General features: G+C 50.1%; 1 protein-coding gene across 6 annotated transcripts in view; it reads right to left on the bottom strand.

The window, feature by feature from the left end:
• The window catches only part of TCF4 (transcription factor 4), a gene marked incomplete at both ends in the record, with an annotated part of 72,153 nt that overhangs the window by 14,708 nt on the left and 34,394 nt on the right, over window positions 1–23,051 (bottom strand). For 4 of the 6 annotated variants that reach the window (XM_080637370.1, XM_080637367.1, XM_080637368.1 and 1 more), the window contains 4 exons: window positions 2,758–2,825; window positions 3,911–4,040; window positions 5,448–5,581; window positions 5,736–5,841. In XM_080637370.1, the coding sequence (XP_080493496.1) occupies window positions 2,758–2,825; window positions 3,911–4,040; window positions 5,448–5,581; window positions 5,736–5,841 (438 nt within the window). Of the gene's footprint in view, window positions 1–2,757; window positions 2,826–3,910; window positions 4,041–5,447; window positions 5,582–5,735; window positions 5,842–18,801; window positions 18,871–23,051 lie in introns of those variants that run through there. The other 2 variants (XM_080637371.1, XM_080637372.1) reach the window with 1 other exon arrangement.

Here is a 23,051-nt window from a genome sequence, read left to right as displayed (position 1 = left end):
CCTTAAGGAATGATGGCCCCAGAACCACTCTACTACCATAGACAGACACATTCCCATTGGATTCTTAAGGAATGATGGCCCCAGAACCGCTCTACTCCTATAGAAAGGCACAAATCCCATTGGATCCATAAGGAATGATGACCCCAGAACCGCTCTACTACCATAGATAGACACATTCCCATTGGATTCTTAATGAATGATGGCCCCAGAACCGCTCTACTCCTATAGAAAGGCACAAATCCCATTGGATTCTTAAGGAATGATGGCCCCAGAACCGCTCTACTGCTATAGAAAGGCACAAATCCCATTGGATCCTTAAGGAATGATGGCCCCAGAACCACTCTACGCCTATAGAAAGGCACAAATCCCATTGGATCCTTAAGGAATGATGGCCTCAGAACCGCTCTACTACCATAGACAGACACATTCCCATTGGATTCTTAAGGAATGATGGCCCCAAACCCACTCTACTCCTATAGAAAGGCACAAATCCCATTGGATCCCTAAGGAATGATGGCCCCAGAACCACTCTACTACCATAGATAGACACATTCCCATTGGATCCTTAAGGAATGATGGCCCCAGAACCACTCTACTCCTATAGAAAGGCACAAATCCCATTGGATCCTTAAGGAATGATGGCCCCAGAACCACTCTACTACCATAGATAGACATATTCCCATTGGATCCCTAAGGAATGATGGCCCCAGAACCGCTCTACTCCTATAGAAAGGCACAAATCCCATTGGATCCTTAAGGAATGATGGCCCCAGAACCGCTCTACTCCTATAGAAAGGCACAAATCCCATTGGATCCATAAGGAATGATGGCCCCAAAACCACTCTACTACCATAGATAGACATATTCCCATTGGATCCCTAAGGAATGATGGCCCCAGAACCGCTCTACTCCTATAGAAAGGCACAAATCCCATTGGATTCTTAAGGAATGATTGCCCAAAACCACTCTACTGCTATAGAAAGGCACAAATCCCATTGGATCCATAAGGAATGATGGCTCCAGAACTGATCTACTACCATAAATAGACACATTCCCATTGGATTCTTAAGGAATGATGGCCCCCAAACCACTCTACTCCTATAGAAAGGCACAAATCCCATTGGATCCTTAAGGAATGATGGCCCCCAAACCACTCTACTCCTATAGAAAGGCACAAATCCCATTGGATTCTTAAGGAATGATGGCACAAAACCACTCTACTCCTATAGAAAGGCACAAATCCCATTGGATCCTTAAGGAATGATGGCCCCAGAACCACTCTATTGCTATAGAAAGGCACAAATCCCATTGGATCCTTAAGGAATGATGGCCCCAGAACCACTCTACTCCTATAGAAAGGCACAAATCCCATTGGATCCTTAAGGAATGATGGCCCCAGAACCGCTCTACTGCTATAGAAAGGCACAAATCCCATTGGATCCTTAAGGAATGATGGCCCCAGAACCACTCTACTCCTATAGAAAGGCACAAATCCCATTGGATCCATAAGGAATGATGGCCCCAGAACCGCTCTACTCCTATAGAAAGGCACAAATCCCATTGGATCCTTAAGGAATGATGGCCCAAAACCACTCTACTACCATAAATAGACACATTCCCATTGGATTCTTAAGGAATGATGGCTCCAGAACTGATCTACTACCATAGACAGACACATTCCCATTGGATTCTTAACGAATGATGGCCCCAGAACCACTCTACGCCTATAGAAAGGCACAAATCCCATTGGATCCCTAAGGAATGATGGCCCCAGAACCACTCTACTACCATAGACAGACACATTCCCATTGGATTCTTAAGGAATGATGGCTCCAGAACTGATCTACTACCATAGACAGACACATTCCCATTGGATCCCTAAGGAATGATGGCCCCAGAACCGCTCTACTCCTATAGAAAGGCACAAATCCCATTGGATCCTTAAGGAATGATGGCCCCAGAACCGCTCTACTCCTATAGAAAGGCACAAATCCCATTGGATCCTTAAGGAATGATGGCCCCAGAACCACTCTATTGCTATAGAAAGGCACAAATCCCATTGGATCCCTAAGGAAAGATGGCCCCAGAACCACTCTGCTACCATAAATAGACACATTCCCATTGGATTCTTAAGGAATGAAGGCCCCAGAACCGCTCTACTCCTATAGAAAGGCACAAATCCCATTGGATCCCTAAGGAATGATGGCCCCGGAAGTGCTCTACTGCCATAGGCAGACCCATTCCCATTGGATCCGCATGGAACGACGGCCTCAACACCGCTCTGGCCCAGGACACAGCCACGCTCCCATTGGATCCGCATGGAATGCCGGCCTCCGCCCCACTCCCCAGACACATTCCCATTGGATCCGCATGGAATGCCGGCCTCCGCATCAGCCGACGCCAGCCCGCAGACCCGTTGGAGGCGGCATTCCAGAAGGCGGGAAGGAGACCTTGGAGCCATGCCTTGGCAGGGAGAATTCCATGAGAATTCCGGAGCTTTTCCCGGCGGGAGCGAGCCGTCCAAGGAAGGAAGCGCTTCCAGGCCCTTCTCCTTCGGGAAGTCATGGAAAAAGTGGGAATGGCCCTTGGGGACGCGCGAAGCACCCTGGAGCTGGGGGCTCTTCCCTATCCCTATGGAAGTCCGGCTGCAATGGCTCAAGTCCGCCTCCTCCCGGTGCGCCCTGGGGCCGAGGCGGCCTTTTCCCGCCCCGCTCCCACCGGGAAAGGAGCATTCCAAGAGGAAAAGGGGATCCTTACGGAAGCAAGCGCTTTGCCCAGGGCATCGCCGGTCTGCGAGCTGCCGCCTGCCCCGCTTCCTCGGCCGGCTGCAAGACAAAAGGAAGCCGGTCACCAACCCCAGGTGGGAATTGGCGCTGGGAATTCCCATTCCCGAGCCCATGCCGGAGGAGCCGCCTTCCCGAAATCCCGGCTCCTTCCGCCTCGGAAGGGATCAACCCGTCCCATGGGAGCCGCCTGCGCCTGGAGCCCCGGGGCCGCCGCGGACGGATGCTCTTCCCCCACCATTCCCGGAGCATGGAATGCTTGCGATGGGATGGGCGCCCCGCCGCTTCCATGCACCATATCCCATGGGAGCAGCCAAGCGGGAAGGAGGCGATGATCCCGATGGCTCCATCCATCCCGAACCACTTTGCCTTCATCCCTTGGGTCCCAGCACCCATGGCTCCATCCCCACCTAGGGATGCGCTCCCACCTCATCCCACCCCACTTTGCCTTCATCCCTTGGGTACCAGCACCCACGGCTCCATCCCCACCTAGGGATGCGCTCCCACCTCATCCCACCCCACTTTGCCTTCATCCCTTGGGTCCCAGCACCCATGGCTCCATCCCCACCTAGGGATGCGCTCCCACCTCATCCCACCCCTCTTTGCCTTCATCCCTTGGGTCCCAGCACCCATGGCTCCATCCCCACCTAGGGATGCGCTCCCACCTCATCCCACCCCTCTTTGCCTTCATCCCTTGGGTCCCAGCACCCATGGCTCCATCCCCACCTAGGGATGCGCTCCCACCTCATCCCACCCCACTTTGCCTTCATCCCTTGGGTACCAGCACCCATGGCTCCATCCCCACCTAGGGATGCGCTCCCACCTCATCCCACCCCTCTTTGCCTTCATCCCTTGGGTCCCAGCACCCATGGCTCCATCCCCACCTAGGGATGCGCTCCCACCTCATCCCACCCCTCTTTGCCTTCATCCCTTGGGTCCCAGCACCCATGGCTCCATCCCCACCTAGGGATGCGCTCCCACCTCATCCCACCCCACTTTGCCTTCATCCCTTGGGTCCCAGCACCCATGGCTCCATCCCCACCTAGGGATGCGCTCCCACCTCATCCCACCCCACTTTGCCTTCATCCCTTGGGTCCCATCCCCCAAAGGGCACCCCATGGCCTCACCCATGATGGCATCGGTGCCGTTGGCCGGGGGGGTGCAGGAGGTGCTGTAGTGGCCGCTGGCGCCGCGGTGGAAGGTGGACATGGGGGGCAGGCTGGAGTTGAGCTCCCCGGCGGAATGGGATGGGAAGCTCTGCATGGAGAAAGGAAGGAGCTCAGCTGGGATCCAGGGAGGCGGGAAAGGGAGACGGAGCCAAAGGTCCGTCATGGAGGTCCCTATGGATGCTGGTCCATCACAACTGTCCCTATGGATGCTGGTCCATCATGGATGTCCCTATGGATGCTGGTCCATCATGGATGTCCCTATGGATGCTGGACCATCATGGATGTCCCTATGGATGCTGGACCATCATGGAGATCCCTATGGATGCTGGTCCATGATGGATGTCCCTATGGATGCTGGACCATCACAACTGTCCCTATGGATGCTGGTCCATCACAACTGTCCCTATGGATGCTGGTCCATCATGGATGTCCCTATGGATGCTGGACCATCATGGAGATCCCTATGGATGCTGGACCATCATGGATGTCCCTATGGATGCTGGTCCATCATGGATGTCCCTCTGGATGCTGGACCATCATGGATGTCCCTATGGATGCTGGACCATCATGGATGTCCCTATGGATGCTGGTCCATCATGGATGTCCCTCTGGATGCTGGACCATCATGGATGTCCCTATGGATGCTGGACCATCATGGATGTCCCTATGGATGCTGGTCCATCATGGATGTCCCTCTGGATGCTGGACCATCATGGATGTCCCTATGGATGCTGGACCATCATGGAGATCCCTATGGATGCTGGACCACCATGGATGTCCCTATGGATGCTGGACCATCATGGAGATCCCTATGGATGCTGGACCATCATGGATGTCCCTATGGATGCTGGACCACCATGGATGTCCCTATGGATGCTGGACCATCATGGAGATCCCTATGGATGCTAGTCCATCATGGATGTCCCTATGGATGCTGGACCATGATGGATGTCCCTATGGATGCATGACCATCATGGAGATCCCTATGGATGCTGGTCCATGATGGATGTCCCTATGGATGCTGGACCACCATGGATGTCCCCATGGATGCCGCTCCATCCCAGCTATCCCTATGGATACCGATCCTTCCCAGCTATCCCTATGGATACCGCTCCATCCCAGCTATCCCTATGGATGCCGGTCCATCCCAGCTATCCCTATGGATACCGCTCCATCCCGCCTATCCCTACGGATACCGCTCCATCCCGGTTATCCCTCTGGATACTGCTCCATCCCGCCTATCCCTATGGATACCGCTCCGTCCCGCCTATCCCTCTGGATACCGCTCCGTCCCGCCTATCCCTATGGATACCGCTCCATCCCGCCTATCCCTACGGATACCGCTCCATCCCAGCTATCCCTATGGATGCCGGTCCATCCCGCCTATCCCTCTGGATACCGCTCCATCCCGGTTATCCCTATGGATACCGCTCCATCCCGCCTATCCCTATGGATACCGCTCCGTCCCGGTTATCCCTACGGATGCCATCCTTACCAAGCGCTCGTGCGGATGCAGGCTGCAGTAGCTGCTGGCCTGCGGGAGATGGGAAGAGCTTCCCAGCATCCCTCCGTAGCCGGCCTGGCTCATCCCACTGGAAGAGCTCCAGGGATCGCTGCCGGCGTGCCCGTCTGCGAAGGAAAAGCGGGAATGAATCCGTCGGGAACGGCGGAAAAGGGCGGGCCCCCCCCCCCCCCCCCCCCCCCTTTCCAATGGGATGCTCCAAGCTTTAAGCCCCGCTCCCGGCTTTTCCCCGTTGTCCCAACGGGAAGCGCCATTCCTTACCTTGCATGAAGAAGGAGCTCGGGAAAGCGCTGGCGCCGGGCTTGGAAGCGGGAAAAGCGGGAGACTCCCGGTTGTAGTCGGCGGTGCTGGCGGATGGGGCATAAACCTATGGGAAAAGCGGCGGATTCCGGCTGCGCTATTCCCGAAAGCGGGAATACACCGGCCCCCCCCCCCCCCCCCCCCCGGCCTCGGGTCGCGTGGGATTCCGGGCGCAAAGCCCATGCGATTCCCGCTCGGAACGGTTGCGGATGGGAATGGCGCCGGCAGCGGGATGCCAAAGGCTGGGAGCGGGGATTCCCGGGAATGGCGGCATTCCGAGGATGGAGCCGCTTCCGCAGGCGTCCCATTCCCAGCTTCCCAAAGGGCTCCCCATGATCCCATTTCCCAAGGGGGAATCCCCTCCGCCTTCTCTCCCGTAGGCAAAGCGCCCGTTCCCGGCGCTGCAATTCCCGTCGGGAGCCGACGGCATCCAGGAAAAGGCCGGAATTCCGAGGCGGGAAAAGGGGGAGCCAAGGGCTGCGAAGCTGGGAAGCAGCGCCAGGATCCCAAGGGATACAGGCATGGAATCATGGAAGGCTTTGCGAGGGAAGCGCAGCCAATTCCAGGCAGAAGGAAAGCTAATCCCTGTTTCCTGTTATCCCAAATCCCATCCCTAAATCCCTACATCCCTGTTTCCCGGTATCCCATAATCCCTGCATCCCTGTTTCCCACTATCCCATAATCCCTACATCCCTGTTTCCCGGTATCCCATAATCCCTGCATCCCTGTTTCCCACTATCCCATAATCCCTACATCCCTGTTTCCTGTTATCCCAAATCCCATCCCTAAATCCCTGCATCCCTGTTTCCCGGTATCCCATAATCCCTGCATCCCTGTTTCCCATTATCCCATAATCCCTGCATCCCTGCTTCCCAGTATCCCATAACCCCATCCCTAAATCCCTACATCCCTGTTTCCCATTATCCCATAATCCCATCCCTAAATCCCTGCATCCGTTTCCCACTATCCCATAATCCCATCCCATAATCCCTGCATCCCTGTTTCTCAGTATCCCATAATCCCTACATCCGTTTCCCACTATCCCCTAATCCCTACATCCCTGTTTCCCAGTATCCCATAATCCCTGCATCCCTGTTTCCTGTTATCCCAAATCCCATCCCTAAATCCCTGCATCCCTGTTTCCCACTATCCCATAATCCCATCCCATAATCCCTGCATCCCTGTTTCCCATTACCCCTTAATCCCTGCCTCCCCGCTTCCTGGAGCTGCCCCACGGTATTCCCAAAGGATTCCCTTCTCCCAGCATTCCCCCTGCGGACCAGCTCCGCATCCCCTCCCATTCTTCCCACCGGACGCCATCCCAAGGAAATGCCAACGGGAATGCGAGTTGGGAAGGCAGGAAAACGGGATGGATGCAGCCGCCGGTGAGCGGCAGGGATTGCGATGGAGCGGGGCCCTCCATCCGCCCCGTTCCCAATGGGAATGCCGGCGGATGGAGGCCGGAACGGGGCCCCAGCGTGGGGAGCTGCTGGGAATCAGCCCCGAATCCCAGCCAAGGATGGGAAGGGAAGGATGGTCCCGCTGGGAATGCGGCTGCTCCGAGGAGACCCCTTCCCAGCCCTCTTTTCCCCTCCCCACAAGGGGATACAATGGAATTCCGCTGGCTTCCAGCATCCGCATCCCTGTATCCATTGCATCCCTATATCCATTGCATCCCTGCATCCATTGCATCCCTGTATCCATTGCATCCCTGTGTCCCAGTCACATCCCTGTATCCATTGCATCCCTGTTGCATCCCTGTATCCATTGCATCCCTGTCGCATCCCTGTATCCATTGCATCCCTGTATCCATTGCATCCCTGTATCCCAGTCACATCCCTGCATCCATTGCATCCCTGTATCCATTGCACCCCTGTATCCATTGCATCCCTGCCGCATCCCTGTATCCATTGCATCCCTGTATCCATTGCATCCCTGTATCCATTGCACCCCTGTATCCCAGTCACATCCCTGTATTCATTGCATCCCTGTATCCATTGCATCCCTGTATCCCAGTCACATCCCTGTATCCCAGTCGCATTCCTGTATCCATTGCATCCCTGTATCCCAGTCGCATTCCTGTATCCATTGCATCCCTGTATCCATTGCATCCCTGTATCCCAGTCGCATCCCTGTATCCCAGTCACATCCCTGTATCCATTGCATCCCTGTATCCCAGTCGCATTCCTGTATCCCAGTCGCATCCCTGTATCCATTGCATCCCTGTATCCCAGTCGCATCCCTGTATCCATTGCATCCCTGTATCCATTGCATCCCTGTATCCCAGTCGCATCCCTGTATCCCAGTCACATCCCTGTATCCATTGCATCCCTGTATCCCAGTCGCATTCCTGTATCCCAGTCGCATCCCTGTATCCATTGCATCCCTGTATCCCAGTCGCATTCCTGTATCCATTGCATCCCTGTATCCATTGCATCCCTGTATCCCAGTCGCATCCCTGTATCCCAGTCACATCCCTGTATCCATTGCATCCCTGTATCCCAGTCGCATTCCTGTATCCCAGTCGCATCCCTGTATCCATTGCATCCCTGTATCCCAGTCGCATCCCTGTATCCATTGCATCCCTGTCGCATCCCTGCATCCCTGTCGCATCCCTTCCTGTCAGCATTCCCTTCCCATTCCCGACTTCCCTATATCCCAAAGCGCGGCTCAGGCGTTGAGGAAGGCCTTGGCAGGAACAGGCTCTTCCCAGCATGGGATCGGCACCGGTTTTCCCTATGGAATTCCGCTGTCCACACCAAGGAGCCCTCCTCTTAGCCTGGGGGGATGGAGGGAGGAGATGGACGCGGATCCGTGTAGATCCGTTATCCATGGAAAACAGCATTCCCCGGGAATAAAGGGGATACGGAGCTCTTCCCGATGCCAAACCAGGCCGTTATTCCCAAGGCTGTCTGGAATAGGAATTCTCCGGAGGCTTGGAATGCTTCCGAAAGAAAACAGGAGCCGCTTCCAAATCCCAGGGATTCAAAGCATTCCCTCCGCAATTCCCACCCTCCGGCATCGGGAAACCCCCCCCCAGTATCCCTGGAATTTCACTTGGACGGGACCGGAGCCCTCCCCGGGCTGCGATTCCCAATTGGATGCTTTGGGAACGCAAACCCTATGGCAAAGGCGGGCTCGGCGAGGAGTAAACCGGGAATGGCTCCGGGATAAGGGGAATTCCGGCTCCGCACGCCCCTGTATCCATGGATTTAGCTGCTGGCAGGGAGTTTCTGGAGCGGAGCTGCTGGGATTCGGGATGGGTTTGCTAAGGGGGGTGCAATACTAATGGCGATATTAGGAATGATAGGGATAATAATAGGGATAATAACAGGGATAATAACAGGGATAATAACAGGGATAATAACAGGGATAATAAAAGGAAGAATAGGAAGAATAATAGGGATAACAGTAGGGATAACAATAGGGATAATAAAAGGAAGAATAGGGATAACAATAGGGATAACAATAGGGAGAATAATAGGGATAACAATAGGAAGAATAATAGGGATAACAGAAGGGATAACAATAGGGATAACAATAGGAAGAATAATAGGGATAACAGTAGGGATAACAGTAGGGATAGTAAAAGGAAGATTAGGGATAACAATAGGGATAATAAAAGGAAGATTAGGGATAACAATAGGGATAACAATAGGAAGAATAGGGATAACAATAGGAAGAATAATAGGGACAACAGTAGGGATAACAGTAGGGATAACCACAGGGATAACAGTAGGGATAACAGTAGGGATAACAGTAGGGATAACAGTAGGGATAACAGTAGGGATAACCACAGGGATAACAACAGGGATAACAACAGGGATAACAATAGGAAGAGTAATAGGGATAACAGTAGGGATAATAATAGGGATAACAATAGGAAGAGTAATAGGGATAACAGTAGGGATAATAATAGGGATAACAATAGGGATAATAATAGGGATAACAATAGGGATAATAATAGGGATAACAATAGGGATAATAATAGGGATAACAATAGGGATAATAATAGGGATAACAATAGGGATAGCAAAAGGCTTAATAATAGGGATAATAATAGGGATAAGAGCACTAATACTAATATTAACATTAATAAGAAGAGACTCAGACTGGATCGGGTTGGAAAAGGCCTGAGAGCTCCTCCTCTTCCCCCCCGCTTGCTCTTACTCTTCCCGTTATCCCTATTAATCCTGGAATGCTTTGGCTTGGCAGGGATCATCCAGCTCCAAGGCGCTAATAGCCTAATAGCACTAATAATAGCATTAATAATAGCACTAATAGCACTAATAATAGCACTAATAATAGCACTAATAGCACTAATAATATCACTAATAATAGCACTAATAGCACTAATAATAGCACTAATAATAGCACTAATAATAGCACTAATAATAGCACTAATAGCACTAATAATAGCACTAATAATACTATTGATCATTGGGATGCTAATAGTAGTATTAGCACTAATAATAGCACTAATAATAGCACTAATAATAGCACTAATGATCATTGCGATGCTAATAGTAATAATAGTAATAATAATAGCAATAATAGTAATAGCAATAATACTAATGATCATTGTGATGCTGATAGTAATAATAGTAATAATAGCAATAATAGTAGTAATAATGATAATTGTAATGCTAATAGTAATAATAGTAATAATAGTAATAATAGCAATAACAGCAATAATAATAGTAATAATAGCAATAACAGTAATAATAATAGTAATAATAGCAATAACAGTAATAATAATAGTAATAATAGTAATGATCATTGCTATGCTAATAGTAACAATAGGAATAATAGGAATAACAGCAGTAATAATAGTAATAACGATCATTGTAATGCTAATAGTAATAATAGCGGTGATAATAGTAATAACAGCAATAATAATGATCATTGAAATGATAATATTCATAATAGTAGTGATAATAGCAATAATAATAGCAGTAATAATGGTAATAATGATCACTGTAATGCTAATAAGGATAAGAGTAATAATGATAGTAATAATAGTGGTAATAATAGCAGTAATAAAAGTAATAACTACCATTGTCATGCTAATAGTAATAATAGTACTGATAATAGTAATAAGAATAGCAATAATAGGAGTAATAATAGCAATACCAATTGTAATAATACTAATAATCATATCATCAATAGTAATAACAGTACTACTAATAGCAACAATAATACTAATAATAGCACTAATAATAGGTTTAATAACAGTAATAATAGTAACAATAGCATTAATAATAGTAATAATATTGTCACTAATACTAGCAATAATATTAGCACTAATACTAGCAATAATATTAGCACTAATAGTAATACTAGCACTAACAGTAATACTAGCACTAATAATACTAATAATAGCACTAATAATAGTAATAACATTAGTAATAGTAATAATAGCACTAAAAATACCTCTAAGAATATTAATAACAGCAGTAATAATAGTAATATTAATAACACTAATAATAGTAATATTAGCACTAATAGTAATAATAGCACAAATAATACTAATAATAGCGCTACTAATAGTAACAATAGCACTAAAAATAGCACTAATAATATTAATAATAGCACTAATAATAGCAACAATAACACTAATAATAGTAATAATACTAATAAAAGCACTAATAGCAATGATAGCAGTAATAATAGTACTAATAATACTAATAATAGCAATGATAGCACTAATAATACTAATAATAGCACTAATAATAGCAATGATAGCACTAATAATAGTAATAATACTAATAATAGCACTAATAATAGCACTAATAACACTAATAATAGCACTAATAATACTAATAATAGCACTAATAGCATTAATAACACTAATAATAGCACTAATAATAGCACTAATAACACTAATAATAGCACTAATAACACTAATAATAGCACTAATAATAGCACTAATAGCACTAATAATAGCACTAATAACACTAATAATAGCACTAATAATACTAATAATAACACTAATAATAGCACTAATAACACTAATAATAGCACTAATAATACTAATAACACTAACACTAATAATAGCACTAATAACACTAATAATAACACTAATAATAGCACTAAGAAGAAGACGCCCATCTCAGCACTCTCAGCCTCATCTTCTCCCCCTCGTCCCCCTCTTCGCCTTCCCAATCCCATCGGGAACAGCCACATTCCCGCCGTTGGCACCGGGCAAGCGCCCAACCAACAGGGATGCTTCCCAAATCCCTTGGCATTGCGGCACCCGTCCCGCTTATTATGGGATTTCGGCCGGCGCCGAGGGCGCTTTCCCATGAGGAAGGCGGGGGTTTTTCGGGATGAGCATCGCATGGAACGCCGACTGATGGGATAACGGAGCGGGAATGTCCAGCCCGAGGTCAAAACCACCCGAAAGCCGGGAATTTTCCCTCCGCTCCGGGAATTCCAAGGGGAAGGAAAGGACGGCAAATTCCCGGGAATAAATCCCGGGAAATCCAGGGGAATTCCTCTCGAATGAAGGCAAAACTGAGTGGACATCCAAGAGAACCGGGAAACGCAGGGAAATCCCGGAAAAGCAAAGGAAAAGCTGCAGAAATGCACCTAAAAGCCGGGAAAATGAGCTCAAATCCATAGGAATTCACCTGAAATCCAAGGAAAACCGCACCGAACCACCAAGAATTGAAGCAAATGAAATGAAGGCAAATGGAATGACCCAAAATGAGCCTAAATTCGCCCAAAATTGGCCTAAATGCACCCAAAATGGACCTAAATGCACCCAAAATGGACCTAAATGCACCCAAAATGGGCCTAAATGCACCCAAAATGGACCTAAATGCACCCAAAATGGGCCTAAATGCACCCAAAATGGACCTAAATGCACCCAAAATGGGCTTAAATGCACCCAAAATGGGCTTAAATGCACCCAAAATGGACCTAAATGCACCCAAAATGGACCTAAATGTACCCAAAAAGGACCTAAATGCACCCAAAATGGACCTAAATGCACCCAAAATGGGCCTAAATGCACCCAAAATGGGCTTAAATGCACCCAAACTGGACCTAAATGTACCCAAAAAGGACCTAAATGCACCCAAAATGGGCTTAAATGCACCCAAACTGGACCTAAATGCACCCAAAATGGGCCTAAATTCACCCAAAATCGAAGAAAACCAAGTAAAACCACCTAAAATTGCAGGAATTTCACCCAAAATCAAACGGAGCGCGCTCAAAAGACCTGAAACGGAGAGGATTCCCCCCAAAATCCAAGTGAATTCCCCCCAAATCCCAACGGAAACGACCGAAAAGGGAGCAAAATTCACCTAAACTGGAATCAAAGCGACTGAAGGCGAAGGAAAAGCCCCCCCCAAAATCCACATAAATTCACCCAAAATTGAGGGTCACCGGAAAAGCAAGGAAATGCCCCCAAATTCCCAAGGAAACCCACCCAAAAAGGGGCTAAATCCACCCAGAATGAAATTAAAGGGAATCAAATCAAAGAAAACCACTTAAAATCCAAGGAATTTCCCCCCAAATCCAAAGAAATTCACCTGAAATAAATAATTTCACCCAAATTCCAAGTAATTCCATCCAAATTCCAAAGAAATTCACTTAAAATCCAAAGAAATTCACCTAAAACAAATAATTGCACCCAAATTCCAAATAATTTCACCCAAATTCCAAAGAAATTCACCTCAAATCCAAAGAAATTCACCTGAAACAAATAATTCCACCTAAATTCCAAATAATTCTACCCAAACTCCAAATAATTCCACCCAAATTCCAAATAATTTCACTTAAAATCCAAAGAAATTTGCCTAAAACAAAAATTCCACCTAAATTCCAAATAATTTCACCCAAATTCCAAAGAAATTCACCTGAAACAAATAATTCCACCCGAATTCCAAATACTTCCACCCAAATTCCAAATAATTTCACTTAAAATACAAAGAAATTCACCTAAAACAAATAATTCCACCCGAATTCCAAATAATTCCACCTAAATTCCAAACAATTCCACCCAAATTCCAAAGAAATTCACTTAAAATCCAAAGAAATTCACCTAAAATCCAAAGAAATTTGCCTAAAACAAACAATTCCACCTAAATTCCAAATAATTTCATCCAAATTCCAAAGAAATTCACTTAAAATCCAAAGAAATTCACCTAAAACAAATAATTCCACCCAAATTCCAAATAATTTCACCCAAATTCCAAATAATTTCACCCAAATTCCAAAGAAATTCACCTCAAATCCAAAGAAATTCACCTGAAACAAACAATTCCACCCAAATTCCAAATAATTTCACTTAAAATCCAAAGAAATTTGCCTAAAATCCAAAGAAGTTCACCTAAAACAAATAATTTCACCTAAATTCCAAATAATTCCACCAAATTCCAAATAATTTCACAAAATTCCAAATGATTTCACAAAATTCCAAATAATTCCACCCAAATTCCAAATAATTTCACTTAAAATCCAAAGAAATTCACCTCAAATCCAAAGAAGCCCACCTGAAACAAAGAATCCCACCTAAATTCCGAATAATCCCACCTAAATTCCGAACAAATTGACCTAAATTCCAAAGAATTCCACCCAAATTCCAAAGAACTCCACCTCAACCTGACCGAAATTCCCCTCAAATCCGCCCCAAATCCGGCGTTCCCTTTTCCAGGCGCAATTCCCGCCTGGGGGCCCTCAATTCCCGATCCATCGGGAAAGGCATTTGGAGGCGGCGGCTGTTGTTAACCCCCCCCCCCCTTTCCCTGTTTCCTTCCGTCGGGAGCAGCGCATTCCATAGGGACAACCGGGATGAGGAGGGGAATGGAAGCAAGGAGAAGGTGCCCCCCCCCCCCCCCCCCCCCCGCTCCAATCAGTGCCGCGCACTCGGGAGCGGCGCTGGGAGCCTTTCCCTGCCTAATTCCATAGGGAGCTTCAGGCTGCGGATGGCCCCATATGGACGCATCAGGACCTATAGAGATGGCTTTATACGTGTCTATAGGGGGCCCTTTAATGGCTATAGGTGCATCAGAGGAGCTTTAAGGCCCTGCCCGTTCTGCTCCCTATAGATATATCCCTATCTATATAGATATATCCCTATATATGCCCTATAGATATACATCCCTATATATATGCCCCTATAGAACCCTATATAGAGAGGGTTTAATATAGGCAATACCCTATTACATAGGTGTATAACTATATAGTACTGTATTATAGGCATCTATAACTGTATATAGCTGTAGGTGCCTATAGAACTATAGAAACACACATATATAGCTTCATATATACATCCCTATATATATGCCCCTATAGAACCCTATATAGAGAGGATTTAATATAGGCAATACCCTATTATATAGGTGTATAACTATATAGTACTGTATTATAGGCATCTGTAACTGTATATAGCTGTAGGTGCCTATGGAACTATAGAAACACACATATATAGCCTCATATATATATATTGTACTTGCCCATATATAACTATATATAACCATATATAGGTTCTAATATAGGTAATACCCCATTATATAGGCATATAACTATATATTATAGGCACCTATATAGCTGTATGGCATCTATAACTATAGAAATACACCTGTATAACCATATAGATACGTGAATACACATATATAACCATATATATGGCCTTACGGCTATATAGGACCATATATAGAGAGCCAAACCCATAGCTATAGGTGAGCTTTAGGGTCCTCTGCAACCCAAACCACCCTATGCTATGGAAATACATACGGAGCCTTCTGTATATACATGACATATAGGTAACCATATAGCTTTATATACGTGGTATAGGCACGTATACAAGCTTTACGGGTATCTGTGACCATATAAATCCCTATGGAACTAGACAGGGCTTGGTATAGGGGTAAAGCTACATTACAGTCACATATACAAGTAGCTATAGGGTTTCAATGCATACAAATAACCATATACATACAGGTAGCTATAGGAATTGCCTTTCCTATATAGGACTATATATATCCCAGGACGTATGGCTTTATGGCCGTATAGACCTGCATTTAGGCACCTATACTACTCCAGAGCTAGATGTCTATATAGTCCTTTCTATATAGCTGTATATGGGTAGTACATATAGTCCTATGTACATAAAGCTCTCTCTATATAGGTAGTATATATGGTCCTATGTACATAAAGCTCTCTATATATAGTTATATATAGGTAGTATATATGGTCCTATATACACAAGCTCTCTATATAGTTATATATAGGTAGTATATATGCTCCTAGGTACATAAAGCTCTCTCTATGTAGTTATATATAGGTAGCATATATGGTCCTATGTACATAAAGCTCTCTCTATATAGTTATATATAGGTAGTATATATGCTCCTATGTACATAAAGCTCTCTGTATAGTTATATATAGGTAGTATATATGGTCCTATGTACATAAAGCTCTCTATATATAGTTATATATAGGTAGTATATATAGTCCTATATACACAAAGCTCTCTATATAGTTATATATAGGTAGTATATATAGTCCTATGTACATAAAGCTCTCTATAGGCAGTATATATGGTCCCATATACTCTCTATATAGGATACTATATATAGGGGACATAGCCATGTAGACACCCTATATATAGCCCATAGAGGCCTATGTACATCAAGCTCCCTATCCAGCTCTATATAGGCAGGATATAGGGCCCTATCCACACCCCTATTCCCGGTATTCCCAAGCCGCCATTCCCTGTACGCCCCCTCCATCCCCCGGATCTCGCCTTCCCCCTTTGCCAATGCCAGCTCCTCACTGGGCACCGGGAAGCACGGCGCCTCCCGACTCCACGGCGGAGGAAAAGCGGGAGAACGGGAATGGCGACAGGGAAAAGGTCCAGAAAGGGGATGGAAGCCTGTCGGGATCGCATTCCAGCTTTTCCCGCTGTAATGGAAGTATGGAATTCCGCCCCCCCCCCCCCCCCCCCAACTCCTTTTCAATCCGTGACGTTCCCACTCCGAGCCTAAAGCCCGCTTGGGAACGAAGCGATTCCCAAATCCAGCCGGAGCGGGAATCCCACATCCGTTGGCGTATCCCGAAGAAGAAGCCTCTTAGCACGGAGAAGAAGGAGCCAGGCTTCGGGAAGCACATCCCTCCTTTCCAAGCGCCAAAGCACCCGGCGCCGCAATTCCCTGCCCGAAACGCCGCTATTCAAGGCTTTTTCGGGAAGGAAACCCGGGAATGCCCAGCCCGGCATCCATTCCCGATCCCCCTCCTGTTATCCCGGGAAAAGCGGCAGCGACCACCACCGGATACAGGGTTGGAAGCAGCGGGATGCTCCGTTTCCAGCTCTTGCCCGTGCCGCTCCGAGCCTTGTTCCCGCAGGGAAGTTGGGATTCAGGGAGCCTCTGGAATGGGCTCCGGGGGGGGGGGGGTTTCCCTGCCTTTTCCTTTGTTTTCTTCCCAGGGAAAGCCAAGCGGATTCCAAGCAGGAATTGCCTTGGAAGCAGGAAAAAGAAAAGGAGAAGGGGGGGGGGGGGAGAAAGCAGGGAAAAGCGAGGTCGGAATTCCTCCTTTTTCCGGGAGGAGAATTTCTCCTTTAGGGAAAAGCAGGAATTCCGAGCCCGCTTTTCCCTAAAGGAGGCATTTTCCCGAAGGAAAACGCGGGAATTCCGAGCCCGCTTTTCCCTCTAGGAAGGCACCCGGCGGAGCCCCTGGCTCCCGAGCATCCTTCCCAACCATTCCCGCCTGGCACGGCCCCAAGAGCCGCACAATGCGGAGCCGGAGGCAGCACAATGCCGGCTCCGTGATCCACGAATCCACTTGGAAAAGGGGTCGGGAAAGGGGGAATTCTTCCCCCCCCCCCCCCCCCCCAAATCTCCTTTTCCCAAGCTTGCAGGAAGCTGGATCCATCCCGGTGTTCCCCAAGCAGGGAAAGGGCAGCGCCGGCTCCAGCATTGCCGGCAAAGGGCGCTTTGGGAAGTCGGGCTCCAGGGATTGATGGAAGCGCGGCGCCGGTTCCCGGTGTTCCCTATGGATCTCCTTCCTTGCAAAGCAATCACAAACGGGATTAAGGGAAGGGGGGGGGGGGAGGTTGGAAAACAGCCTCCAAGAGCACGGAAAACTCCGGCTCCGATCCCATCCTGAAACTTCCTCCTTTCCTTCCAAACCCACGGGATAACGGAGTTCTTCCAAGCGCCGGGAATTCCTCCCCCCCCCCCCCCGGCTTTTTCCCCGGCTTCCCAAGGAAAACTTCGCGCCGCCCGCAATTCCACGCTCGGCCAACGTCGGGAAGAGCCGCCCGGCACCGGGAATCTCCCTTCAACCAACCGCATCCCAGCGGGAAAAGCCGTGCGAAACCGCTTTTCCCATGGAATTCCCGCTTCTCTCCCCCCCCCCCCCCCCCCCCCCCCACTTTCGCGATCTGCTCCCATTCCCGGCGCCCGCAATACAAAAGCGGCTCCGGGAAGCGCAAGCTCCGCGCTTCCCAAGGGTATTCCAGCCGGGAAGCGCCTTTCCCGCACCGCTCCCAGCCCTTCCCGACGGCATCGCCTTGCGGGAAAAGCGGGATCCGACGCCGCGCCGAGCCCGCTCCCGCCGGGAAGTTGACGGCTCCCGGCGCCCTTCGCTTCCCGCTTTTCCCCGGCGCCTTTCCCTGCGCAACGGCCCCAAATTCCCACTTTTTCCCCCGTTGGAAAAGAAGGAAAAGGCGGCTTGGAGGGGGGGGGGGGGGGGGGTTGAATCTCATCCCTCCAGTTCCAGATGGCGACCAGACGCTGCCGCCCGACTTCCCCCTTCTTTTCCCTTGCTTTTACCTGTTCCCGCTGGGAACAGCGGGATGGAGGCGGCGGGAGCCGGGATTTTCCCTCTTTTCCTGTTGTTTTCCAGCAGGGAAGCGAGGGGGGGGGGGGGGGGGGTGCGCTCCGCATCCCCCTTTCCCCCCTTCCCCCCCCCTCCCTTTAACCCCTTCCCGAAGGAGGGGAAAGCGCCCGCTTTCCGGGAGAAGCCCGCCGGGAGAAGCCGCATTCCCGCGCTATTCCCAACTTTTCCCGCTTACCGCCTTCCCGTTACAGTAGTACAGCAAGGAGTTGCCGCCCATGCCCGGGATCGTGTATGCGCAGTACATGCTCCGCCGCCCGCTCCCAACTTTCGCTCCCGAACTCCGCTCGCTTTTCCCAATCCCCCCCCCCCCCCCGCCTTCCCTCCCGATCCCGGTTTTTTTTCCCTTCCTTTCCTTTCCCTTCCCTCCCCCCCCCCCCCCCTCCCCCCCCCCTTATCCCAACAATTCCTCCACTCCCCGATCCCAGATGGCCGGGGCCGGGCGCGCGCAATATGCAAATGAGGGCGAGCCCATGCCGCCGCGCGGGGGCGGCGCCTGCGCACAACACACGCACACACACACACACAACCCCCCCCCCGCACACCCCCCCCCAGCCTCGCTTTCACTTCCCGCCTCCCGCTTTACCTCAGCGCTTCCCGCCCCTCCGCGGCGGCCATGGCGGCCGCTGCCTCCCCGCTTTAAACCCTCCCTTTCCCCCCCCCCTCCCTCCCTTTCCCCCCCCCTTCCCTTTCCCCTCCCAGCTCGGCGGGGTTTGTTTTTCGCCTTTAATTTGATTAAAAAGCGATGGCAGGAAGGGAATCGGAGGAGGCGCAGCCAAGAACCCCGCCATCTGCCCGGGCGGCTGCTGGCGGCCTCCCAGCATTGTGCGCAGCTGCCGCCGGCCCCCCCCGCCCGGTACCTCAGCAAACCCCCCCCCGCCATAAACACACACATACACAGGGGGAGGGAAAAGGGGGGGGAAAGGGGTTTTGGGGGGGGGGAAGGGGGATTAAAGGGGGGTTAAGAGCGATAAAGGGGGGGGGTGAGGGGAAAGGGAGGGATAAAGGGGGTTTGAGGGGCAAAGAGGGGTTAGAAGGGGGTTAAAGGGGGGTTTGGGGGTGATAAAGGGGGGTTGAAGGGGGTTTGGGGGGGTTAAAAGGGGGTTGAGGGGGGTTTGGAGGGGTTCAAGGGGGTTTAGAGGGGATAAAAGGGGGTTCGAGGGGGTTTAAAGGAGGTTTAGGGGGGTTAAAGGGGGGTTTAGAGGGCACAAAAGGGGGTTTGAGGGGGGTTAAAGGGGGGTTTAGAGGGGATAAAAGGGGGTTTAGGGGGGTTAAAGGGGGTTTAGGGGGGTTAAAAGGGGGGTTAAGGGGGTTAACAGGGGGTTTGGGGGGTCAGAAAGCATTAAAGTGGGGCTGGAGGAGGAGAAAGGGGGGTTTGGGGGGGGATAAAGGGGGTTTGGGGGGGGATAAAGGGGGTTTGGGGGGGTTAAAGGGGGGCTTGAGGGGGTAAGGGGGGGGTAGAGTGGGAGATAAGAGGGTTAAGGGGGGGTAAAGAGGAGCATAGGGGCGGATAAGGGGGGGGAAACGGGTGGAAAAGTGGGGGGAAAGGGAGTCGGGGGGGGGGGATAAGGGGGAATTTGGGAGTTCAAAGGAGGGCTACGGGCAGTAAAGAAGGGAGAAGGAGGGATCCGGGCGGGATAAGAGCGGGAGAAGGGCAAGAAGGTGGGATAAAGGGGGAATAAGGGAGGTAAAGGAGGGGATAAGGGCAGAAAAAGTGGGATACGGGCTTGTAAAGGAGGGATATAGAGGGGATAAGAGGAGGGTAAAGGGGGAAAGACGAGGGATAAAGGGGGGATAATGGGGGGGGGGGATAAAAGAGGCAAAGGGGCAGGAAAGGCGGGATAAAGGGAAGGAAAGGGGGGGGGATCCGAGCGCTACAAGGGAGGGAAGGAAGGGAAGCAGCGGGATGCAGCCCACGCTTCCCAATTGCTCCCAAGTGGAGCTCAATGGGTTGCATATGCCGGGGCCAAGCGCCAGCCCTTGCCTCCTGCCGCCAGCATTCCCAGCCGGATTCGTTCCGGCCGGCAAGGAGGTCTCTCGGGGGCTCCATGGATTTGGGTGAGGATAGCAAAGGCGAATCCCAGCTTTCCTTGCCCTTGCAGGCTCGGAAGGGTTGCGGCTGGACAGGAGACGCTCGCTACCTCCCGCCACCTCCCAGAGCACGGATGGAGCCGTTCCCAACCACACCAATCCCCAAGTCGGGAATCTCTCTCCGGGAATGCATCCTGGCGGGAGGAGTACGCGTGGACATCATGGAATGGCTTGGCTTGGGAGGCCTCGCGGGACACCATGGGGAGGGACAGCAACCAAGGGCAAGTGACCTTGAAGCTCCCTTCCAACCCACCCCATTCCATGATTCCATGAGCGTCTGAGGTTCTCGGCAGAGGAGGAGTTGTCCGGGATGGCCAGATGGGAAGAACATGGCTAAACCCAAGGAGATCATGGAATAACGTGGCTAAAGCCAAGGAGATCATGGAATAACGTGGCTAAAGCCAAGGAGATCATGGAATAACATGGCTAAAGCCAAGGAGAACATGGCTAAACCCAAGGAGAACATGGAATAACATGGCTAAACCCAAGGAGATCATGGAATAACATGGCTAAAGCCAAGGAGAACATGGCTAAACCCAAGGAGATCATGGAATAACATGGCTAAAGCCAAGGAGAACATGGAATAACATGGCTAAACCCAAGAAAAACATGGAATAACATGGCTAAAGCCAAGGAGAACATGGCTAAACCCAAGGAGATCATGGAATAACATGGCTAAAGCCAAGGAGAACATGGAATAACGTGGCTAAACTCAAGGAGAACATGGAATAACGTGGCTAAACCCAAGGAGAACACGGCTAAAACCAAGGAGAACATGGAATAACATGGCTAAACCCAAGGAGAACATGGAATAACATGGCTAAACTCAAGGAGAACATGGAATAACGTGGCTACACCCAAGAAAAACATGGAATAACATGGCTAAACCCAAGGAGAACATGGAATAACATGGCTAAACCCAAGGAGAACATGGAATAACATGGCTACACCCAAGAAAAACATGGAATAACACGGCTAAACCCAAGGAGAACATGGCTAAACCCAAGGAGATCATGGAATAACATGGCTAAACCCAAGGAGAACATGGAATAACATGGCTAAAGCCAAGGAGAACATGGCTAAACCCAAGGAGATCATGGAATAACATGGCTAAACCCAAGGAGATCATGGAATAACATGGTTAAAGCCAAGGAGAACATGGTGGATCCATGTGGATCCAGCTGCGGGAAGAGCAGAGACACCCCCTCGAGGCCATCCCTTGGCAAGCCACCCCCCCCCCCCGCTCCTTGTTTCCCGCTCCTTTTCCCACCTTTTCCTGCTTCCAGGATAGAACGCGTGGAGCGCTCCGGAAGGCCCCGCGAGGGATGCGGACACCATCCGGGCCCACATTCCCGGAGGTAAGGTTGGGCAGGTGGGAATTGGTGGGGGGGGGCGTTGTCGGGATGAGTCCCGAGTGCCGGGAATCATGGAATGGGATGGGTTGGAAGGGAGCTCCGAGCTCATCCGCTTCCAACAGGGCCCCCTTCCATTGGGAGCAGGTTCTCCTTTGAGTCCTGGCACCCTCATCGGGAAGAACTTCCCAGTATCCCAAGTGAAAGCCATTCCCGTTATCCCGTCTTTTCCTCACGGGCTGCTCCTTTACAGCCGGGAAGGAGCAGGAAGGCGTTCCCGCTCCCGTGGGATTCAGGAGTAAAGCCGGGAAGCCTCGGGATCCCAGGCCAAGCCCTGCGGATGCCAGGCCCTTTGGATCCCAGCCTGCTACGACTCCCGCTGCCGAGGCCGGGAATTCTGGGAAGGAAGGCACCGGAAAGCCAAGCCCCTTGGAAACCGGGATGCTTCCCGCTAGGAAAAGGGGAGCGTTCGATGGCCACGGTGGGAAAAGTTGGGAAGAGCCAGGAATACCTTTGGAATCATTGCCCACCATGGAGTCAGGGCAGCTCATGCCCCATTCCCGGGGTTTCTTACCCGTAAAGGAAGCCCTGACTGGAGGGGGGAAGAAAAGCCGGGAATGATCCCGGTTGGGAATGCGAATCCAAGGAATTCCCCCCCGGCACCCACGGGGTTAACAGCCATATGCTGCCTAATGAGGAGCCGCAGTCATGACTGGGAAGAGGCAATGCCGCAAGGGCCGCTCCGACAGGGATGCGCTCCCCCCCCCCCCCCCGTTCCATGTTTCGGGAATTCGGGAAAGGGAGACGCGGGGAAAAGGGGGGGCAAAGGTCAGAATTCCCGATCCCAAAGGCCGCCGAGGGCTCCGGTAAGCGGGCAGCTCGCCTTTGCCAGGCAGCCAAAGGCGGGCGGCGGGAGGTAATTAGGTATGCGTGGTTTCAGCTGCAACTCATTAATATGCAAATGTATGCATCTGTTAGTTGCGGC

This window comes from Psittacula echo (assembly GCF_963264785.1).
Source record: "Psittacula echo genome assembly, chromosome: Z".
NCBI classification, from domain to species: Eukaryota; Metazoa; Chordata; class Aves; order Psittaciformes; family Psittacidae; genus Psittacula; species Psittacula echo.
The sequence above is the reverse complement of the archived record's forward strand: the minus strand, read 5'-3'. Positions and strand labels throughout refer to the sequence as shown.